At 32.5% G+C, this 23,694-nt stretch overlaps 2 protein-coding genes across 2 annotated transcripts; one reads left to right on the forward strand and one right to left on the reverse strand.

The window, feature by feature from the left end:
- The first annotated feature begins 11,599 nt into the window (after positions 1-11,599).
- On the forward strand, positions 11,600-15,944 carry LOC8269587. The gene is made up of 8 exons (XM_048373449.1): positions 11,600-11,773; positions 12,545-13,113; positions 13,238-13,717; positions 13,857-14,006; positions 14,176-14,250; positions 14,419-14,466; positions 14,550-14,992; positions 15,090-15,944. The coding sequence occupies exons 2-8, from the start codon at positions 12,564-12,566 to the stop codon at positions 15,693-15,695; spliced, it is 2,352 nt and encodes a 783-aa protein (XP_048229406.1). The 5' UTR covers positions 11,600-11,773; positions 12,545-12,563; the 3' UTR covers positions 15,696-15,944.
- A 342-nt stretch (positions 15,945-16,286) lies between these two features.
- Positions 16,287-17,752, reverse strand: LOC8289495 (membrane steroid-binding protein 2). Its single transcript, XM_002523602.4, has 2 exons — positions 17,258-17,752; positions 16,287-16,915 (listed from the first exon to the last, which is right to left on the reverse strand). Exons 1-2 carry the CDS (start codon positions 17,572-17,574, stop codon positions 16,639-16,641), a joined length of 594 nt encoding a protein of 197 aa, XP_002523648.1. The 5' UTR covers positions 17,575-17,752; the 3' UTR covers positions 16,287-16,638.
- Between the last annotated feature and the right edge of the window lie 5,942 nt (positions 17,753-23,694).

Below are 23,694 nucleotides of genomic sequence, written 5' to 3' on the forward strand. Positions count from 1 at the left end.
AAAAAAAATTCTTTTACTTAAAAAAAAAAAAGAAAAAGAGAAAGGAAAGAGAATAAAAAATTCACGCCCAAAGAAAAAAGACTTCAACATATAAGTATATATATTAAAAAATAAAAAATTATAAAAAAGTGTCGTATAGTTTGGCCCTTTTACACTCAAGGGACTATTGTTGTTTTCGTGATAAAAAAATACCATATGATTTAGCTTTCTTATATTTTTAATATTTACAAACTGATATCTTTAAATTTCTATAATATAATACTCATTTTCAATAACAAGATTACTTATTAAGTAATTTAGTATATAACTAATTACATTGAATTCATGTTAAATAAAATTAATATTATTTTTTAATTTTATTAGAAATAAAATAAAATATTTTTATAAATATCCTGATAGTTAATTTGATAATAAATCATCTATAAAATAATTTTATTATTAAAAATTTGATATAATATATTAATATTAAAGCATAAAAATTTAAAGATATTAATTTATAAATAGTAAAAATGTAATAAATTAAATCACAGGGTATTTTTTTATCACAAAAAAACTGCAATTTTCTGAATATAAATGTGCCTAATCACAAAATATGCTTTTGTGTATTTTTCTAAAAACAATTCAAAACATTAGAGATTTCAAATTAAAAAAAAAAAATTAAAACCCGTCATAAAAGAGAGGATGTTACAATAATATATTACTATAAATATATATTTTGGTCTTATCACACTTTAATCTTGTCACTGAATTTAAAATATTAATTATTACTAAGGAAAAGAAAGGTATTTTATGTTCCCGCAGTTCACATGCCAATTTATGCACTTTCATGCTTCCCGTCGTGAACGAAAAGAAAATAGAGGTGAATTAGATAATTATATAGCGTGGGTTGATGGGCTAAAGAGAGAGTGAGGTTAAAAATTATAAGAGAAGGTTGACTTACAATTTCTATTTTTTAATAAAGCAAAAAAAAAAAATGTAGTATAAAAAAGTAAGAGAGAAAATAAAAAATATTAAAAATATGAGATTAAAAATTATATTTTTACTAAAAAGTAGAAATGGGGCATAATTTCCTTTTCCTTTTTTTCTCTCTTTTTTCTTCTTTATTGTTTTTCCATTGCCAAATTTTTACTTAATTATTTTTTATTTGAATATTTGTTTTTTTTTAATATGTAAAATTAAAAAAGGTTGCATGTATCTCCATTTAAAATATATTGACTAGAATTTCAATTTGTGTTTTTATTAATTAGGATAGCCTATGCGAGTTTCATTTAATATTAAAAGAAAACATAAAAATAAGAAAAGAAATTATATCATAAATTAGATTTATCATGTTAATGTGTGACATAATTAATGTAGATTAAACACTTAAAAATAAATTAAAATAATAAACATTAAAAAAATAAAAATAAAAACTATTCAGTAGCAAAAAGAAAAGGCTACTATCTTACATTTTAGTAAAAAAATCCACATGTTTATTTGACATTATGAAAAGCAGCTTATATGTAATGCCTTAGGTCTTAGGTAGAGATATAAAATGAGGTTTTTCATAAGGTTCATGGAAATTTTCTTAATAAATTAGATTCTCGGATCTAACAAATTGATACCAAAATCTAAAAATACTGATAACTTGGTTGGCTGGGACAAGCTATCAATAAAAATCTTCAAATACTAACTTTAATCTCCAGAGTATCTATAAGGAAAAGGTTAAAAAGCATCGGATGGGGTTGTCCGGCCACTCATTCCAATGATAAATTCAGTAATTTGTGTAAGGGTGACTAAAGTGTATACGTGTGCAAGATTGCATGTACCTGTAAGTTTTGTAGTGCCCCCCATTTCTTATATAAACGTTGAAAGTCTTCTAGTCTATTTAGAAGAGAACTCTACATTTGTAGATTGTCCTAATCGTATTAGGATTTGTACTCTTGTTCATCTTTAGAGTTCTAGATTAGGTCAGACTCTATGACTGGAGTCCTTTTAAGACACATTCTCTTAGAGTCCCAGTCTTAGTGGATATCAATCTCTGGTCAACCTCACCTTTCTATAGTGGGACAGGCTGGCTTATGATACTCAGTTATCATTAGTCCCCCTCTCTTTGTCTGAGAGTATTTATACTCGGTATTCCTCATTCTCTTGTGTTTGGTAATTCCTACACAGTGGCAAGTTCTTGTGCTTTTAAAGTATTTTACCTATGTATTACTCAATCAAAAGGTAAGCTCGGCTATACAGTTTTGAAATTCAAACATTCGTGACATCTGACAATACCCTCGGACGCTTCATTTGTCGCGCCTTTAATGATAATCATTTTTATTTTGCTTTTGACCAAGGATGGTTATATCCCTGGTTTCTGGAATGTTCCTTCATGATCCCAAGGGGTATTTTCATCATCTAAAATCACTATAAATTTGGCGTTTTCCCTTTATGAAATACCTTCTACCATTTTTGAGTTTCTTTCTGTCTCTTTTTTATTTTCTTCCTCAGACATCCCTTTGAACAAGTTTTCTGCCTTGCAAGTCTCAGTTGTCACTAGTAAGTTTATTTAATCCCTTCTGATTTTTCTTCTTTCTTCTTTAGACGATTTTTGTGCATTTTTATTGCCATGGATCCATCCCCCTTTTTTTCTCTCTGCCCATAATCTATGTATGTTGATAAAGATGAGGATATGCCTGACCACTGACCTACCTCTCAAGAAGAGGTAGAGGGTCCTGAATCTTCCTCTGAGGATGGTGAAATTATCACAATCTTTACTCTTCCAAAATAGATCTAACCCGACTTGAATATATCCAAGGTCGGTACAACGTCTCGACCTTTTTTACTTTGAATGAGGTCCTAAAATGTTTTCTAAAAAATAGCATTCCTAAGGCTAGTCATATAGTTTTAAAAGAATAGCACCTTAAGGCCGGTTTGAGGCTTCCTTTAGATCCTTTCATTAAGTCGGTTATTCTTGATATGAACGTATCTGAAGCCTATCTACACCCAAACTATGTCCGCCTTCTTGTTGCCTTTAAACAACTCTGTAAAATTCTAATATAGTCCTGACTTCTTATTTCTTCTTCAGTTTTTATCTGGTTGCTCGGGCTTCCGAGTATTCTTTCATATATTTGAGGGCCTGAGCTGGATCCAAGTTTTTAAATGGTCTTGTTTCCTTATTCCATAACTGGCGTGACCTTGGTCACCCACAAAACAAATTTTACCAACTTATCGAGGAGATGGCCTGTGCCTCCTCTTAAAAAACTAATTAAGCTTACCTTGCAGTCACACCTTATTAATAGGAAAACTTTAATGAATATTTGGAAGAAAGGGACTGCATTACCTATTACTCCCCTAATCAAGCAATACCTTTCTAAGCTCAACTTCACTGAACCATGATCCGAGCTAGGTGTCAACACTTCAGGTATACCTACTCGGTATTTCTTATTCAGTATTTTTACTTTGTCTTTGTTGTGTTATAAGCTTCTGATTTTATTTTCTTATGACTTGCTTTTTTGTAGTGATCAGTTTGAAGAAATCGAAGAAGATCAAGTTGAACAAAAGCAGGAGACATGTCGGCTCCTCTTCTACTCCTTCAACTCCTGCTCCGACTTTTATTTCCTATGATATACCCGAGGCCAACATAGCTTTTGCTAATCTGATTATGGACCCTACTTTTGCGGATTAGCCCCTAGTGCTGCGCTCTCCTTCCCTTGCTCAAAATCTAAGGAAGCGTCAACGAGGATGATTGTGTGGAAGTCGATACTCCTGCACCAGGCCGTTGTCCTGATCCTCGACCTTATTTGACAAAGAAGTATAGAGCAAGCACAACGGTTCAAACCCCTTCCTTGGCGGAGGAGCTCACCAATCTCCTATCTTTTAAGGTTGATGTTCGAGAACTTGACAATATGCATCCTCCGAAATTCATGCTTAGTAGATGTCCCTTATCCTTCAAGTAACATAATTTTTCACCGATCTTTTCTTCTCTTCTTTTTTTCGGGTGGGAATACTGATTCTTTTGGCGTAGGCTGAGGAAATGCTCGAAAATATTATGAGAGGTAGTTGAGCGAGCAAGCTTCTCATGATTAGGTGAGAGTTGAGAATGCTGAACATATCCTCTAAAAGAAAGCTGAAGAGTTTGCTGCTAAGGAGCGCAAATGGGAAGACGAGATTCAGGCAGGCAATGCTCAAGCAGAAAACGCCACTACCCAGCTTAGCTCCATCGCAACTGAGAAGAAGAATGTCGATCTTTGCATTGCCGAGCTTCGGCTAGAGTGTGCCACAATCACTTCAAGACTTGCTGATCAGACCTTGGTTAGCGAGAAATTGAAGACTAAGAAAGACGGCTCCTATTCTGAGATATCGTTTCTTCTGTCTAGCTGTGAAGAGGCTGTTAAGGAGGCTGTGAAGTCTAAGTTCCCATATGCTGACCTGACCTTCCCAGAGGAGTTGGACATTGAAGAGATTGGAAACAAAGCGGGGGAGAGGGCTGCTGAAGGAGCTGAGGATGGAGACCATGATGGATCTGAGGTTGCCAATGTAGTTCCTCCATCGGGAGATGATCTTATTGTAGAGAATGACTTCAACAAAGCTCAAGACATTGTAAATGAGTCCTGAGCTTCATAACTATGTAACCATTTTATCCTTTAATGGAATTTTACTTTTTTGTCCTGATTTATTTTTCTCACTTGCTCTGACTTTTAATATTTTGCTAAGTACAATAGCTCGGTAATGTAATAGACCTTCGTACATACATAATAAAAAATTTTAAAAATGGGATAAACCTTCATACCTGAATCTGGATATTTTTCTAAGTATGAAAATTCGGTTGTGTCTTCATTAATAGTTATGAGACGAACTTCTTGAAATGGGCTCGATACGCCTAAGTCAGTGTCTTTAAGTTAATGTACTTGATTTATGCTAAGTGCTCTTGAGAGGAGCTTGGTGTGCCTAAAGTGATATCTTTAAGATAGTGCACTGTTTTATACTAAGTGCTCTGAGATAAGCTTGGTGCGCCTAAAGTGGCGTCTTTAGGATAGTGCACTGATTATGTGCTAAAAAATATTGTACTTTATTAATGAGCAAAAATATATATGAAATCAAGACAGGAAATGATATTGCTAAAAACTTAAAATATGCCTTGTGCTATCCTCTGATGTTTATTAATAATACTTCTTGAGTATTTGTACATTCCACGACTAAGGAAGCTCTCTACCTACCATGTCAGCTATTTTGTATGCATCTTCTTTAAGAACTTTATGACCTTATAGGGGCCTTCCGAATTAGGTTTTAGTTTGCCAACACCTGCTCCTCCTTTGCTAATGTCAACTCTTCTCATTACTAGTTTGCTTAGGCAGAATGACCTATGTTGGACTTTTTAATCATGATACTTAGTCATTCTGTGCTTATAAGCTTCATTTCGCATGTTGGCTTCTACTCTTTGCTTTTCCAGCAAATCTAGGCATAATCTCATATATTATTCATTCTTCTTTTCATTATAATACTACACTCTTAAGATCGGCACTCCCATCTCTACTAGTATCACAGCCTCTGCTCCATAGGCTAAATTAAAAGGCGTTTCACCAATTGCCATTCTAGGTATTGTTCTGTATAACCACAGAATATTGTAAAGCTTGTCAACCTACCTACCTTTTCTTTCATCTAATCTTTTTTCAACCTTAGATAATTGTTCAATTTATGACCTCGGTTAGTCCATTGTTCTGGGGATTGGCCATCGAGGTAAACCTGAGGTTGATCTTCATGCGAGTACAGAACCCTTTGAATTATTTATTATCAAATTGTTTTCCATTGTTGGTCACCACCGTATGGGGGATGCTATATTTGCACATGATCTCTCTCTAGAAGAAATTTGTTGTCCTTTTTTCTGTGATGGTGGCTACAGCTTCAGCTTCTACCCACTTTGTGAAGTGGTCGATTGCTACAAGTAGATATTTCTTTTTGTCCCACTGTAGGAAGGAAAGGTCTGAGGATATCCATGCCCCATGATGTAAAGGGCCAAGGACTAGTGATTGGACAATGCAGTGCAGCAGGTAGGTGAGACAAATTTTGATGCTCTTAGCACTTCTTGCAAACTTGTACGAGTTTCTTTGCGTCTTTTTACATGGTCGGCCAAAAATACCCTTAGAGAATAGCTTTTCTAGCTATGGTGCTAGCTGCCTCATGAGCACTACAGATCCCTTCATGAATTTCTCTAAGGACATAATCTGCTTTTTCTTTTGTGATGCATCTAGACTAAGGATGAGATATAGAATTTCTATATAGTATGCCCTCTTGAAAAGAGTACATAGCCGAGGTCTTCACTATCTTTATTGCAACATTCTTATCCTTTGGTAGCTTTCCTTCTTCAAGGTATTATATAATCTCCATCATCCATTAATCATATTCCTCAATAACCATTACTTCCTCCTTCGTAATGCTAAGTTCCTCAAGTATATAGAACGGGACATTACTGCTAGCCTCTCCTTGCGAGGCGAGCTTAGCTAGGAAGTCTACTTCCTTATTTTCATCTTGGGGGACTTGGATGATACTCCATTGACCGTTATTCTCTTCAATTCTCTTGAGTATAGCTTTTCTTGCTTACATACTTGGCTAGATTGAGGTCTTTTACTTCAAAGATCCCCATTACTTGATTTACTATTAGCTATGAGTCGTTGATGATGCTCTGTTCGAACTGTTAGGGCCATTTTTAAACCAGTAAGCAATGCTTCATATTTGACAATATTGTTAAAAGCTTTGAACTTTATCTGTACCGAGCTTTTGAGTTGGATATCATTCAGACCTTTAAGGAGTATCCCTGCTCCTGCCCTATCGATATTAAAGGCTCCATCGACATGTAATGTCCACTTCACAAGGGCTTCATCCACACTTTTCATACTTTCGGGCATGCTTATCTAAGCCACGAAATTGGCTAAAACCCGTGCTTTCATAGCCTGCCTGGGCTCATACCGAACATTAAAAGCCCCCACTTGGACTGAGCAATAGACTAGTCGTCCAGAAGTCTTTGGCCTCTATAATGCCTTTCTTAGTGGTTGATTCGTTCTGACTACTACTGTATGTGCTTGAAAGTATTGTCTAAGCTTAATGATAGTTATGATGATCACTAGAGCAAGCTTCTCAATCATAGGGTATCTAGTCTCTGCCCCTTTCAAAACCTTACTCGTGTAATATATCGGCTTTTGCTCGCCATTGTCTTCTCTGACAAAGACAAAGGCTATCATTTCTTTTGTTGCTGCTAGATATAAATACAGAGTCTCCCCCTTCAGCGATCTATTGAGTAGGGGTAGCGAGCTTAAGAACTTTTTCATTTCTTCAAAAGCCTTCTAGCATTCTTCTGTCCATTCAAAATTCTTAACATTCTTTAAGGTTTTGAACGGCAAACATCTTCGTGTTAAACAAGAGATGAATCGACCAAGAGCGATTATCCTGCCATTTAACTTCTGCACCTCTTTGATATTGCTTGGTAGCCTCATTTCTATGGTCGCCTTTATTTTCTCGGAATTAGCTTCTATACCCCTTTTCGAGATCATAAATCCTAAGAATTTTCCAACTTTGATACCAAAAGCACATTTCTCAGATTTGATTTAAGCTTGTAACTCTCTAGGATGTTGAATGCTCCTTTTAAATCTCTGGCATGATCCTCGGACCTGACTTGATAATCATGTCTTTTATATACACCTCCATAATTTTACCAATCTGGTCTTTGAACATATTATTTACCAGCCTTTGATATATCACTCCAGCGTTCTTTAAACCAAAAGGCATAACCGTGTAGCAAAAGATATTGATATCTATTACAAAAGAAGTCTTCTCCTCATCCGACTTGAATATTTTAATCTGATGATACATTTGAGCAGCGTCAATGAAACTGTAAACCTCACAGCTGCTGGTGGAGTCCACCAACTAATTAATATTGGGCAGAAGATAGCTATCTTTTGGACAAGCCTTGTTTAGATCTATGAAGTCTACACATATTCACCCTCTTCCATTTGGCTTCTTTACTAATACCATATTTGCTACCCAGTCTTTACCACATTTGGATACATTACTGGCCTGATGAATCTCGCCTTTATCAGTTTATTAACTTCCTCCGCTATGGCGATATGCCTTTTAGGAGCAAAACTTCTCTTCTTCTGCTTGACAAGTTATTCAGCTGATGGGAGATGATGCTAAGATCTACACCAACTATCTCGGAGGGTGAGCCGGTGAACATATATTTTTTCTCTATAAGCACTTGCTCTATACCCCGAGTTACTTATTGTGGACCGACTTCTCTGGCTCCCCACCCAAGCTCAATTTTCTTAATTCTCCCAATGGCTCTGCCTTTGCTAGAGCTTCATCGGTTAGATGTAATGAAGCTTCTACAGGGAGTGCTTAACATGATCCCTTTAAGTTAGTAAGGTAACATTCTCTTGTCATCTTCTGATTGCTAAGCACGGTTATAACCCCTTTAGAAGTTGGTATTTTTAGCTTTAAATAATGAATGCTTATGGCTACTTTAGTTTCCATCAGCATAGATCATCCAAAAACTATATTGTACGTGAATGGAATGTCGCTTATCATGAATGAAGTTCGCAACTTTTTAGTTAGCCCTTTTATCCTGTCCGCTTTTCCAATTTCCTGCCTGAGCTCCACAATCAACTCTGCAATTCCTAAAGGTTGCACTAGTTGGCTACCTAGACCTAGAAATGGTGTTGTAAAAGGTTTCAGATTCATTACTCTTCCACCAATGGCCTTATAACACTCTAGATTCATGATGTTGACTACACTTTCGTGATCAATAAATAGCCTCCTTATTCAGTAGTTCTCAATGAATCCTGAGATGACCAAGGCGTCTTGGTGAGGCATCTCAATCCCTTCTCCATCTTTTTCTAAGAAAACTATATGCGGGAGCTTCTCATGCTCGCCTCTTTCTTTTAGAGCTTTTAGTAACGAATATAGCTCTATCAAAGATCACATTCACATCTCCTCTTTCCTCGTCTCTTTTTTCTATGGACCTCTCCAAGTGTAATTTCCACTAAAAATTTACTCCGGTGTGAAGTCGTTGAAAAAATTTCTCCTCCAAGGCTGGGAGGTTGGGATGACAGGTCCAACGAACCTAAAGATGATTGACTGATCTGCGAAGGAAGTTGAGGTCCAGCCGAGAAATTGCTGGCTACATCTGCAGTTCCTGATGGACAAATATCTCCACTCTGACCTTGATCGATTGCTATTTAACTTGGTTAGGTAGGAAAACAAAGCTTTTGTATGAAATTTTCCACAGCCGGCGCCAATTGATAACTTTGTTGGCTAGGACGAGTTATCAACATGGATCTTCTAGAGTACCTACAAGGAAATGTTAGAAAGCGTCGGACAGGGTTGTCCGACCACTCACTCCGATGATAAAGTCAGTAATTTGTGTAAAGATGGCTAAAGTGTACAAGTGTGTAAAATTGCATGTACTTATAAATATGGTGCCTCCATTTCTTATATAGACGTTGAAGGTCTTCTAGTCTATTTAGGAGAAAACTTCACATTTTTATATTGTCCTAATTATATTAGAATTTGTACTCTTATTCACCTTCAGAGTTCTATATTGGGTCGGACTCTATGACTAGAATCCTCTTAAGATACATTTTCTTGGAATCTCAATCATAGTGGATATCAATTTTTGGTCAACCTCGTCTTTCTAGGATGAGACAGGCTGGCTTATGATACTCGATTATTAAGTACAATTTTCGATTAGCTTACAACACAGATAATTCATGCTAATAGTTAAAAAGTTTTAAAAAAAATAAGAATGAAGGCTAAAATAAAGATTTATATTGGAGCATTGTTTAGAAAATATATATATATAATGTAAATATTATAATTGGGCTATTAAATTTGTAATTCTTTTTGGATGCAGGCCCTTATATTTGAAACAGTGCAATTAAGTTGTTTAACTATTTTATTGGTCTCATGAAATAAACATTAGATACTAAAAATTGGATGTTGGGCCTCCTAAATAAACATTAGGGGTATATATTTGGGTTCTACGAAAATGCATAAAAGGCTAACTCAGTTAGTTATACTCTTAAAAAGTTAATAAAAATACCTTCAAAATATAAAATTCTAATTATTGTACCAACCAACAAATACACGCGTGACTCAGCACAAATAGGCTGCATGTACTTTTTCTTTTCGTATGGGACTCATTACAAATAGGCTGCATCAAGTCTCACTAGTTGTCACATTCAATAAAAATTTATATTTAATCCTCTTTAGACATGTTTCTCCATCAAAATCCATTAAAAAAGATAAAATATAATGAAAGAAAAGCTTGCTCTAATGTATAGAGTGCATTCTCTTCAAAAGTTTTAATTATACAAAAAATAATATTAGATAAAAACTAAATAAATTTAAATTCTAGATTTCATCTCATCCAACCATTCAATCTAGTTTTAGAAAAATCTATTTTATTTACAAAGAGTTATAGTAATTTTTTACTAGTTAATTTAGAAATTATATAATTAATATCAAACTTTAACTTTTCAAATGACAGGTCAAATATCCATCTAAATTATATTAAATTATGTTTTGTTAGAATATATAGAATTTATTTATGATATATATTATTATTCATTAATTGTTTCATAGCATTTAACACAAAAAGTAAAATAGAAAAAAACTATCTTAATAAGAGTGACAAAAAAAAGCGAAAAAAGCTAAAATACTGATTCAAAAATATAAAAAAAGTAAACAAAAATATAAATTAGTCAAACCAACAATTTTAATTTCAATTATATATACATTAAATTTCAGTATGTAACTAAAAAAATATATAATTTATACTATATATAGCTAAAAATTATAAAACAACTTTCAAAATATACAGTAAACAATATATATATATTAAGTATATAACAAGTTTATTTCAGGTATATAATTATCCTGATTCTTACTAAATTTTATTTATTTAAATTTTAAATCATCTTATATATATATATATATATATATATATATATGGATATAATATCTATTTTTATTTTTTCATCAGAATGGACATTAAAAAGAAAACATAAGGTATATAAATTTTTTGATATAACATGCATTTTCATGTTGAAAGATAACAACTTTCCAAACCTCATTGTTAAGAATACATAATATACTATGAATATAGAATTTACATTAAGTTTATTTTGATTATACAAAAAGTATCGTTGAAGTATATTTTGAGTATACAAAGTGTATTATTATAGTTTATTATGAACATATTCAACTTAATGCTTATATCTAAAAAAAATCTTTGAATGATAAAAAGATTAACATTTGCACATTTAAATTGAAATAATAAAGTTTCTAAATATATATAAATCATTCTTAACAAGGTGAAAACCGTCCTCATCATACTACCACCTTAGATGCTTAAAAAAAAATTTAAAAAAATGTTGGATATCTTGTTAAATTAAAGGTTAAGTAAAAACTCATTTTCTTAGAATTCAATATTTTATGTAATAGTTTACTGAATTTATGCATTTATATGTGGTTTTGCTTTTAATATTTTAATCTTAAAAAAGAAATAAAAATATCTAATATTTCTTTTTAACATTTTTTATTTTTTAAATATGTCTCTCATGGGACACAATTGAATACCTCTATTTTGGACTGGAATTTTTGATACCTCTATTTTCACGGGTGTAATTCTATAATTTCTTGCATCTTTCCATTTTATTGCAATATCCCATGGAAAATTGTTACAGAAAATTTACAGAAATGATTGCCTGAATGGGTTGAAAGGCAGGGAGCGCCTGGAAAATGCTGATGAAAGGTACAGAAATTAAATATTTGCATTTTTTTCTTTCTTTTTTATCATTCTTTCTCAAATTCTGAAATACATTAATTTCCTTTCAATTTATTTGGTTCTTTCCTGTTTGTTTGTTTGTTTGTTTTTTTCAAAAGAAATCCATTAGTTTCTTGGTAACTTTATTTGAATCATTCATTGGGCAAGAAAATGTTACTTAGAAGGTCACCATTTGTAGACCTTAATAGGAAAATTGCCAATTTCTATATTATTCTTTTATCTAATATATATACATTAATAATGGCTCTGAACAAATCAAAATTTATGTAATAAGTACATGAAAATGAAAATAAAAATTTAAGTATCACTTTAAAATCCTAATGCGATTAATGATATTAATGATGCATTGAAACTTATTATCAATAGTTTTTTGATAGTAGAAGGAAATAGCGGTGTAGGAAAATAAAACAAGAAAATATCATATGATGATACCATATTCCAAATTGATTAAGAATCGATAAGACTTGAATTTTATAAAATCCAATATCATTTTTTTTCTCTTTAAGACCTTTTTTTTTTCTCTTATAAAAGATATAGAATTGAGGCCATAAGCCGACGAAACAAATAATATTTCGAAGGCAGGTCATAACTCAGTCTATGAGTTCGCCTATCATATCATATATTCTCTAAGTAATGCAATTTAATGAAGAGAAAAGACAAAGTGACTTCGCAGATTATTAGAGATTTCTCATTCTAAACTCATGACTAATTTTCACGTGATATATGACTTGTTCTTAGGATTCAAATTAAGAAAAGGATGGTTTCAAGAAAATCCAATTCATTTCAATTCAGAAAGAATCCCTCCATCAAGTCATGCTTTCCAGAAACAAGATCTGTTGAAGGATCTGAGAATAAGTGTGATAACAAATTTCCACAGCATTTCAGGGCACATACTTGTGATGTTAATGGCAGGTTCAATGCAGCAGCTATATCTATGAAAGATATTTCTTTAGATGACTCTAACATTAACCCTTTTTCTACAATCAATGTTGAATCTTCTTCTTCTTCTTCTTCAGTTGTATTATACAACAATGTTTTATTCAACAGTTTACCACCTAAACTGCAGCATCCAATTATCCCACTTTCCGAAATTCAAAACCTCAATCTTCAGTCGGTTTTCGCTGGCCGAAACCTCTCTAGTCTGCCTGGATGGAAAGGTACAGTTAATGTTGAAAAGCTTCCAAATCAACAGTCTCAGTCATTCAGTCCTTTGCTAAGGCAAGTCTCAAATGCTACTGCAGATCAACCTTCGCGACCACCAACTGGTTTTATGACCCCTACACTAGCACAAGTTGCAGAAAATCCAGGTACAGTGCTGTTGGAGTAAATTTACCAATTGCTACTGATTTTATTAATATGATCTTTCAAAGGAAGAAAAGAGTAAAAGTTTTCACTGCATAATATATACTGATAATGATTTACTCATGGCAGGGGAGATAAAATGCAGTAACCAGACTAGGCATATTGTTTTGTATGTAGCTGCGCTCAAAGGTGATTGGAAAACTGCAAAAACATATCTGCGATGGAATCCACACGCAGTTCGTGCAACAATTACAAGGGGTTCAGAAACTGTTCTTCACATTGCAGCTGGGGCAAGGCATACACTGTTTGTGAAGAAACTAGTGAAAAGAATGACACCAGATGACTTGGCTCTACAAAACAAGGTTGGTAACACAGCCTTGTGCTTTGCTGCTGTTTCTGGAATTACAGAAATAGCAAAAGTGTTGGTGAATAAGAACAAAACTTTGCCACTAGTAAGAGGTAGCCAAGGAGCTACACCTCTCTATATGGCTGTTCTTTTGGGAAGACGGGATATGGTATGGTATCTTTATTCTGTAACAGATGATAAAGATCTTTCTGGAGAGGATCGTATTGGCCTTCTTATTGCTGCTATCACTTCCAATCTATTTGGTACAATTTTTTCTGTCTATCTCCAGTTCCTTCTGTTTGGCATTAAGAGTCGATTTCCATCTTCAAAAATGCACTGAAACTAGTTTTTCACAGCAAATGAAGGATATCAAAGTTAAAGATTTGTGTTTTTGTTGAGCAGATGTAGCATTGGAATTAATTCGAAACCATCCTGAACTAGCAATAGCTCGAGATGGGAATGACGAGACAGCTCTACATGTATTGTCCAGAAAACCAAGTGCATTTTATAGCGGAACTCAACTAAGACTTGGGCAGAGATGTATATATTCATGTTAGTTGCTCCCTTGCATCTCCTTCTCTTTCAATTTCATTCACTTGAATTACTACTTCATATCGATGCTGCATGTGTGTGTCTGATTATTTTTGCTTGTATTTAATGATTCATGTATTAGGTTGGAAATTATTGTGATGTTTAGTTAATAGGTTATGTATTTCTGAAGGTCTCCAGGTGGAACTACAATGTGATTCAACTCCTCTAATGAACAATGATCACTTTCCCCATTGGATAGTTCAAGGTTTGCTTTCTCTCGAAAACACTAATTTGTTTGACATTGAGGTTAAAAATCTCTTTAGAAGGCAATTTGAAACTACATTGTAACTGTTTTGAAGTTTTTATAATTTGTTAATATTGTTGGCTTTATTAATAATACTTATTATTTTTCCAAATTGCTTTCTTCTTGCAGCTTTATCTTCAGTGAAATTTCTACTCTGGAAAAGCCTTGCCTATCTTTGTAAGTTTCAGCTATGATCTTCTTTACATCTTGCAAGGTTTGATCAGCTTATGTTGATCATATAATTTGGTTACTTATTGCAGTACCAGAAATTAACTTGATTTACAATATCAAGTTGAGGCATATTCAAGCCCTTGAGCTAGTAAGGCAGCTTTGGCAACAGACTTTAAGCCTAGATGATGCAGATGTTAAGAAATTAATCCGAATGCCTAGACGATTACTATTTACAGCTGCAGAATTCGGAATTGTGGAATTTATCACTATACTTATCCGCTCGCATCCTGATCTTATATGGAAGGTTGATGAGCAGAGTAGAAGTATATTTCATACAGCAGTTGTACACAGACAGGAAAAGGTCTTTAATCTCATAAATGAGCTAGGGGCACTAAAAGATTTCATAGCTATTTATAAAGATGAGAGCAACAATAACATGTTGCACTTGGCTGGAAAGCTACCTCATCCAAGTCGACTCAATACTGACTCTGGTGCAGCTTTGCAATTGCGACGAGAATTGCTATGGTTCAAGGTTTGATATGCCTTTCCTACAGCTCTTAAGGTTTTGTTCGATTTTGTTTCCCACTATTCCCTAACTTATATAGGTAATTTATGAGTATTGGCTGCAGGAAGTGGAGAAAATCGTCCAGCCCCTATATACTGAAATGAAAAACTTTGACGGGCAAACTCCAGAGTGTCTATTTTCAATCGAACATAAAAAACTGAAGCGAGAAGGAGAGAAATGGATGAAAGAAACTGCTTCTTCATGCATGCTTGTTGCAACACTTATTGCCACTGTGATGTTTGCTGCTGCCTTCACTGTACCGGGAGGAACCAACGAGAATTCAGGAAGGCCTATTTTTCTTCACACAAGGTCATTTATGGCTTTCGTCATATCAGATGCACTTGCTTTATTCTCCTCAGCCACATCGATTCTGATATTTCTTTCCATTTTGACTTCACGCTACGCGGAAGAAGATTTCCTTCATTCTTTACCAAACAAGCTAATCATGGGACTTGCAACCCTTTTCATCTCTATAACTACTATGATGGTAGCTTTCACGGCAACACTGTTTCTTGTTCTTCGCCATGGATTGGAATGGACTACTCTTCCAATTATTATTGTTGCTTGCATTCCAGTCTCATTGTTTGCTTCCCTACAATTCCCTCTAGTTGTTGACATAGTCAGTCATACATATACTTGCTTTCGTTTGAAAAATCATTTGCTGAGCTAACTAACAGTAAAATGTTCATCTGAGAAGCTTAGCTAAATGATGGTAGAATTTTTATCCAAGCAGCAACAGAAACAGGATTGAATCTAAACATCCAGTTCAATGGTAATCAAGACTACATTGGATGAGGAACCAAGTTCTAATCTCCTGGCATAATCCTAGAATGAATTAGTTAATACCCATTTGTAAAAAAAATTTGTACATAGTTCATATATATTTTTAAGCAGATAATATGCAGCAATTTTGTAGATCCCCAGATAATGTTATTTAGAGTTTCATGTGAATGCAAATTTCATCTTCTTGCTCAATAAGAAGATTAAATGAATGGAGATCAGAGATCAGATTTCAAATTAGAGCTTTATTCTCCATCCATGTCTCAAAATTTAATATAAATTTATGGATCAATTGAACAGAATTAGTGGGGGTAAAAAAACAAAACAGTTGGTGCCCAGATTATTCACACAAGTCACTGTAACTGTAAAATAAGCAAAGAATTCTTAGATTGATAAGATAGCCAAGGTTTTCACACCACTTATCCAAGGCCTAACTAATAACCCAGCAGAAGTTTCAAAAGCCACGGCACTTGTACTAATCTGACTCCAATAGTCTCTCGATTATTCATTGAGATTGCTGCTGTTACAATAGATTAGCACCTTATGGATTCATGTCAAAGAAAATGTTACCTATCTATTCTAAACAAGAGCAAATTTGCTTCATATTCTTCAAATTATTCATGGAGAAAAGCAGAAGCGTATTCCCGTATTCTATAGCCTTACAAGAGATAATATCAACCTCAACAAATAGAAGAGCCTTATCTTAAAACAAAAGACTGTCACTAACCATTGTATCTTAAAATATGCATACAAGAACTAGATTCGATTATAATACATGTATACGTACTGCATTTGTTTCCACTGGAGAAAGGTATGCTTAGAAATGTCTGCTTTTATTCTTCTCCATTTGTTTCATGTTTCTGGTTTTCTTCAACTTTTTCTCCAGCATCTGTTTCCTCAGTCCTCGTATGTTCAGAAACAAGCTGCCCAACCTTGACATACTTCTCCATGAATTTATATTCCCAATCCTGTAAAACTTCAAGCTCAGATTCACTCAGACCCTCAAGATTCCCTGTTAGGTCTTTAGGGTCAAAAGACAGAAGAGCTAAAGCCCTGCTTGCATCCCTTCCAGCAAACTTCGCGTACGGTCCACCGGGACCATAAAACATCCTGCGCGCATACATCCACATTCTTACATGCCATTGGCAAATACTTAACGTATCTAGAGTACATGTTCTTGCCTATACACGAATCCTATAGATGTCACATTATATGTCATGTATCGATCATTCAAAGTTCAAGTCGTAAAACACCATACTATTGTTGTTCGTTCAGGTGTATACACTTAGAGTAACTCACTCTCCCAAATTTATTAGCTACCCAATCTCATATTAATTTACTAAAATTGCATTCTTTTTTGTTCTTTTTCATCAGACCAACAACACAAAGTATAACTGATTTTGTTTGTACAAGAATTAAAGAAAAACAACAAGAACAAGAAGAAACAAATACCTGGAGGAAGAGACATCATAGATCTGACCTTTAATAGCCATTAAAAGTGGCTTACTAGGATCAGAACCATCATAAGCTCTTAATTCTTGCTCTGTAACATAATCTCCTAACTGAACTGGTTCTAAGATTCTAGGTGTTGTTTGATCATTAATATGATTGTTGCTTAGCTTATGATTATGTAACTCTTCTGGGTCTACAAACATGCTGCACACCATTTTGTAAACCACCACCATTAGAGCTGCTATTGTGAAGAAGGCTGCTGGTGATAGGCCCGTATACCCCTCTATGCTATCCATCACTATTGAGTAAGTTGCCATTGATTTCTGTATAATTATAATTCAAGTTTCTTTCAGGAAATTAAAAAGAAAATAGAGAGTTTGTGTTCATAAGGCTACTCTGCTCTGCTATGAGAAAACTATGATTTGGGAAGGACATGGAAAGCTAAGCCCATCGTACCTACCACGACTTACCTAATACCAACCACTTGAGACAGCGCTAGGGGCACACCATTTATCTATAAAGTTAGGAAAAAGGTGCATTTTTACCCCTAATGTTTATAGCTAAGGGCACATTTGATTGTAAACTATTTTTAAGGACAAATAAACTATTAAAGTTTTCAAAATCTATAATTCAGACCCTTCATTTAATAGAAAAACTAATTCTTTAATTTTATTTACTTTTATTTTACACAGCTAGTTAAAATGCTAAAATCAGATGTAATAATCTCTGAACTCCAGACTTCTTGAAACATTATCAGACTACATCAATCACGGAAATGACTTAAACATAGTGTTTCATTCAAACTCATTTGAAAGCTTGTTAGATCAATAGATCATGTTTGACTTTGGAGCAGAGAAGTTTCATGGTTCTGCAGGAAGTGTTCTGAAAAATCTCTGCTAAGTTGGGTTTGAAGGATTGCATTCACTGCTACTATCAACTGCATTTGGAGGGCAAGGAATATTAGTATCTTCCAACAAGAAAGAATTGAAAGTAATATCATTTACCAGCATCTTAGAGAAGTTGTATTGCGAAAAATTATAATCTAACTTTGGAATGACAATTAAAAAGAACTATTTCACTTTATTTTGCATGTCTAAACAATACATAGTTGGATCATTAGAATATACTTAGAGGATGAAGGATCCATGAAGGCGTTAAAGGAAATTTATGATACACGCATTGTCAGCATTCAATTTTTTGATCAATATGGTCTGAAATTAGAAAGTTTATAGCCTATTTATTGAAAAAAATTAAAATGTGATCTATTTAACTCTTTGACACAAGTTGAAGAGGCAAATTGACTCTTATCAATTAAAATATGGCTACTTAATTTTCTTTAGCCAAATTTAGCAAAATGGTTCAAATCTGTTGACAAAAGAGATTGAGCGATGGGTTTTCGAACTTTCTCTTCTTCCTGGAACTTTTTTTTACTTTCTTCTCGCTTTTTTTAAATTTAGTGATGAATTTTAAACTTTTTCAATTCTCACACTTTTTAATTTTTTTGCTTATTTTATTTTAATTTATACAAAAAAAATAATTAACTTTATCCAAAGCTAATTTTAACCTATTATAAATGACTTCTCTCTCCTTTTTTTCATTTCTTTTCTCTATCATATTTTGTTCTACCCCTCCTTACTTTTATCAACTTTTCCTTTTTTATTTTTTTTCTTTCTTTTATTGTTACTCATTAATTCTTTTCTATTTTTTTTGTTTCTATTTTCTTTTGTTTTTCTATATCTTTTTTTTTCTTCCTCATGTATCTTTTTTAGTCTTTTTCTTTTTCTTTTATTTTTTATTCTTTTTATTTTACCATTTTTCTCTTTATTGTTTTTCTCTATTTTTTTATTAATAACTCTTAATGTATTTCCTTTTCTTTTTTTCTTTCTTCCTTTTTCATATTATTATTATTGTTATTATTAAAAATTAATTAGAAGTTAATAAAAAATTGATTGATAATTAATTTAAATTAAAATTGATAATAATAATAATAATAATAATAATTATTATTATTATTATTATTATTATTATTATAAAATCAAGAGATTAATCACTAATTAATTTTATTAAGATTAATTAGTGATTAATTCTATGACATATAGAATTAGGATAAAATTAGCAAGAGTATTTTAGTCAGTTTAAAAATTCTTTTTTTCTTTTATGCTTTTATAATTACTAGTTTTTTAACTCACGTGCATTGCATGTGAATATTAACTATTTGACTCGTTACCACTATATAGATATATATAAGAATTGATAGCGTGTCCTTCTGTTGTATCAATTATCATTTCAATTATCAACTTCTCCCATAATGATATATATACTACCTAGTATTATCATAATATCGGCCAATTTCATTCTTTTAACTAATTCGGATAGAATTTGCAAATTGATAAAACCCGGCGGGTAAATTTTCTATCTCTAAGGAAAACTACTCTAATCTCCTATCAGAAAATCCATATATATATATATATATATATATATATATAGCATTATAAACATTTATAGTGCTAAGATAATGATAAAATCCTTTTATTATAGTAAATTTATCTACAAAAAAAATCAATTTATAACTTATAAAATTTATACCAAATATTTTTATAGCTAGAAATAAATAAATTTAATGTATTTTTAAGAAAACTAAAGATTCACATATATTATAAAAATATATTAGTTTTAATGAAGTAATATGATAGTATTGAGAATTAATATTCATATAAGAATAATATAATAGGACTTTCTATTTGAGTTTTTCTTTCATCAAGCATTTTCTTTTTTATTAAAGCTTTAATCTAGCACTAATGTATATTAAACCTTGACTTATCATTTTTTTTAATTTTTTTGTCATGTTTTTTATTTGATATATTTTTTTATAAAATTAGTTATCTCCATCGTTAAAAATTCATATATTATTGACCACAATATAAAGTTATAACATAATATATTAATTATCAATTAAATTAATTTTAGATAATGATATTACATAAGTATTAATCTATTTTAATTTTTTTTTTCAGTTTTATCCTAATTTATTTTTATTTTACATTTTCACTAAACATTTAAAGAAATTTTAATTTTTCTACAAAGAATGTTAATATGTAAAGTTGGTGATTTATTTCAAATTTCTCATGTCAGTTATAAACATGTATGCGATTAATCAGTTAATAAATTCAAATTTTAGTACTAATAAAAAATTTAATAATTAATGAATTATTCTAACAAATAAAATATCAAATTATTTATTTATTATTATTAAATCCAACTTCTTTTTAGTTTTGATAATCAAATTTTTATCAATTAACAATAATTACAATTAAAAATAGCTATTTAAGTCAAGAGAGTCATTCCAAATAGACTCAAAAAAGAATTTTCAACTTCTTAATTGTAAGTGAAAAATTCTAAATTGATTATATTAAAGCCTATAAATTATATGTATAACGACTCAATAAGTTAATATATTAACAAAATGTATTCAAATTGTAAAAAAAATTTCATTTTTTATAAAAAAAAAAAAATTAAATTTTCTATCAACAATCTTATAGTCTTCTATTTTTACCATCGTATATTAATTCTTCAACAACATTATAATATATGTAACCAAATAATTTATTGATGGAAGATATACAAAACATCTTGTGCATTAACTAGTAATTAATTTTTAGTTTAAAATCTATAGAGCCCAAGATTCAAAAGTATCCACATATTGCTTTTAGTTACTTAATTTGTCAAGTAATTGAATTTAGTTTTTTAAAAAATAATTAATACCAATACAAATCATTAAAAAGAATGTGTCATACATTTTCACTTCCCAAAGTGGCGACCATGCGTGGCCTTATGCAACTAAATAGAATGTAAAGTTTTGTTGGTGATGCTAGCCACTTTCACATTGCGATTCAAAACTTAGTTTTTTTTTTTTTTTTTTTCATGTTGAAATTGTATTTCTTTATTTATAATCTTTTAGGATCCTAGTTGTATATAAATTTTATACCTATATTATTACCATGTATTTTCTTTTTTATTAATTAATATAACTTTTCTTTATCTTTTTATTTATAATTTTTTAGTGTCCTAATTGTATACGAATTTCATTCTTATATTACTATTATATTTTTTCATTAACTATATTAAATTAGTAAAAAAAATTAAATTAATTAATCTTAATAATATTAATTATAATGCCCTTTTAATAATTTTGTCTTTCACCATCTTCATGTATTACAGATATAGATATTTGGACATCTAATAATTATAAACTTTTGTTTTTCAAAAAGAAAAAAAAAAAGGGATCTTTGCTTCACTTCCTTTTATCTTCTCTAGACAGTAATTTTGCCTATCTTTCTAGCAACAAAAGCAACTGATATCAAATACATAATGTTAATTTTTGAAGGATAAGATAATAGTTCTTAACTGAAATACTTCGCCATCTGAATTTCTTTCTGCTTGTATCTACACTTCTCATAAAATGATTTGTTCTCAATACTGCAATCTAGAATAACCTTATAGCATCCCATTGATCGAGCATGGTTTGTCAGGAAGGCGATAATTTTCTTTCTCAGCTGTTTCCCTCGAGCAGTGGAATCAACCACAACATCTTCAATGTGCTTGTTAGGTATGGCTCATATACCAGTTTAAGGGACAGATGCTGGAGCGGAGCAGAGTGAGCGAGTGGAGTTCATTCTGTTGAGTCATAAGATGATAATACAAAACTATGGCACACGCGTCTTGGTCATCTTAGTGAACGTGGAATGACTAAATTGCATAAAAGAAATTTGCTGCGTGGTGTTAAAAGCTGCAAGCTTGATTTTTATAAGTTTTGTGTTCTTGGAAAACATACTAGAGTTAATTTCACGACTGGAAAGCACAAAACTGAAGGGATTCTTGATTATGTGCATTCTGATGTGTGAGGCCCTACTAGGGAATTGTCATTGGGTGGATCTCTATATTATGTTACTTTTACTGACAATTTTTCTTGGAAAGTTTGGGTGTATTTCTTGATACAGAAATCTGAAGTTTTGGTCAAATTCAAGCTTTGGAAAGCTGAGGTGGAGAACCAAACTGGTAGAAAAATCAAGTATTTGAGGTCTGATAATGGCATTGAGTACACAGATTCACAGTTTCATAAATTTTGTGAGGAGTATGGGATTCAGAGGCATTTATTAGTGCGCAAGACACCACAGCAGAATGGTGTTGCAGAAAGGACGAACAGGTCCTTAACTGAAAGGGCAAGATGCTTGAGACTGAATGCAGGGCTTCATAAAAACTTATGGGCAGAGGCTGTGAGTTTGGCGTGCTACCTTATCAACAAATCACCACGGGCATCATTAGGTGGCAAGGTTGCAGAAGAAGTATGGACGCCTAGTTCTTAGTCAAATGAATAGCACTTTGACTATCACAATGCAACTGAAATCCACCTTGTTGAACACCCAGTTCCTTTACTAGCCCAATAAGCCATAAAGCTTCTTTAACAACTTTAGCTACTTCCATGTACTCATCTTCAGTTGTAGATAATGCCACAATGGACTAAACTGTTGATTTCCAACATATAAGCCCTCCACCAAGAGTAAAAACATACCTAGTTGTAGACTTTCTATCATATAAATCACCAGCATAGTCTGAATAAACATACCCTACAACTAAAGGATCATCTTGTTACTACCGAAAACAATTCCATGCCCTATAGTACCTTTCAGATACCTAAAAATCTACTTGACTGCTTCCCAATGTCGCCTACCTGGTTTAGACATGTATTTACAAACTTGACTATGACATGAGCCAAGTCGGGATGAGTACATACCATTGCATACATTAAGCGACCAAGCGTATGGAACCTTTGCCATGTCTTCAATTTCCCTATCATCTTAGGACAACATTCGAAGAAAGCTTAAAATGATTTGCTAATGGAGTGCTCATTGGCTTTGCTTTGCTTATCCCAAACCTGTCTAACACTTTCTCAACTTAGCCTTGCTGAGATAACCACAGTTTCCTTGAGCCTCTATATCTATAAATCTCCATTCCAAGAATTTTCTTTGCAGCACCTAAGTCTTTCATATCAAATTCCTGGCTCAATAAAGCTTTCAGACCAAGGACATCATGCATATTCTTTGCAGCAATCAACATATCATCAACATACAGTAACAGAAAAATAAAAAAAACCATCATCAAAGCTCTTAACATAAACACAACAATCATAATCACATGCTTTGTAGCCAATCTGAATCATGTAGGGTGGTGCTTGTACCATTGTCTTGGAGGTATTTCAACCTATACAACGATTTATGTAACTGTAAACCATTTGCTCATGTCCGGTTGAGTGAACCCTTGGTATGGCATGTAAATCATTCCTCTAGATCACCATGCTAAAAGTAGTTTTAACATTCATACGCTCCAAATGCAAATCCCAACTAGCTACTAATTCAAGTCGCACGATTGAGTATGCTTAG

The sequence above is a fragment of the Ricinus communis genome, chromosome 4 (genome assembly GCF_019578655.1).
Source record: "Ricinus communis isolate WT05 ecotype wild-type chromosome 4, ASM1957865v1, whole genome shotgun sequence".
Taxonomy (NCBI): Eukaryota; Viridiplantae; Streptophyta; class Magnoliopsida; order Malpighiales; family Euphorbiaceae; genus Ricinus; species Ricinus communis.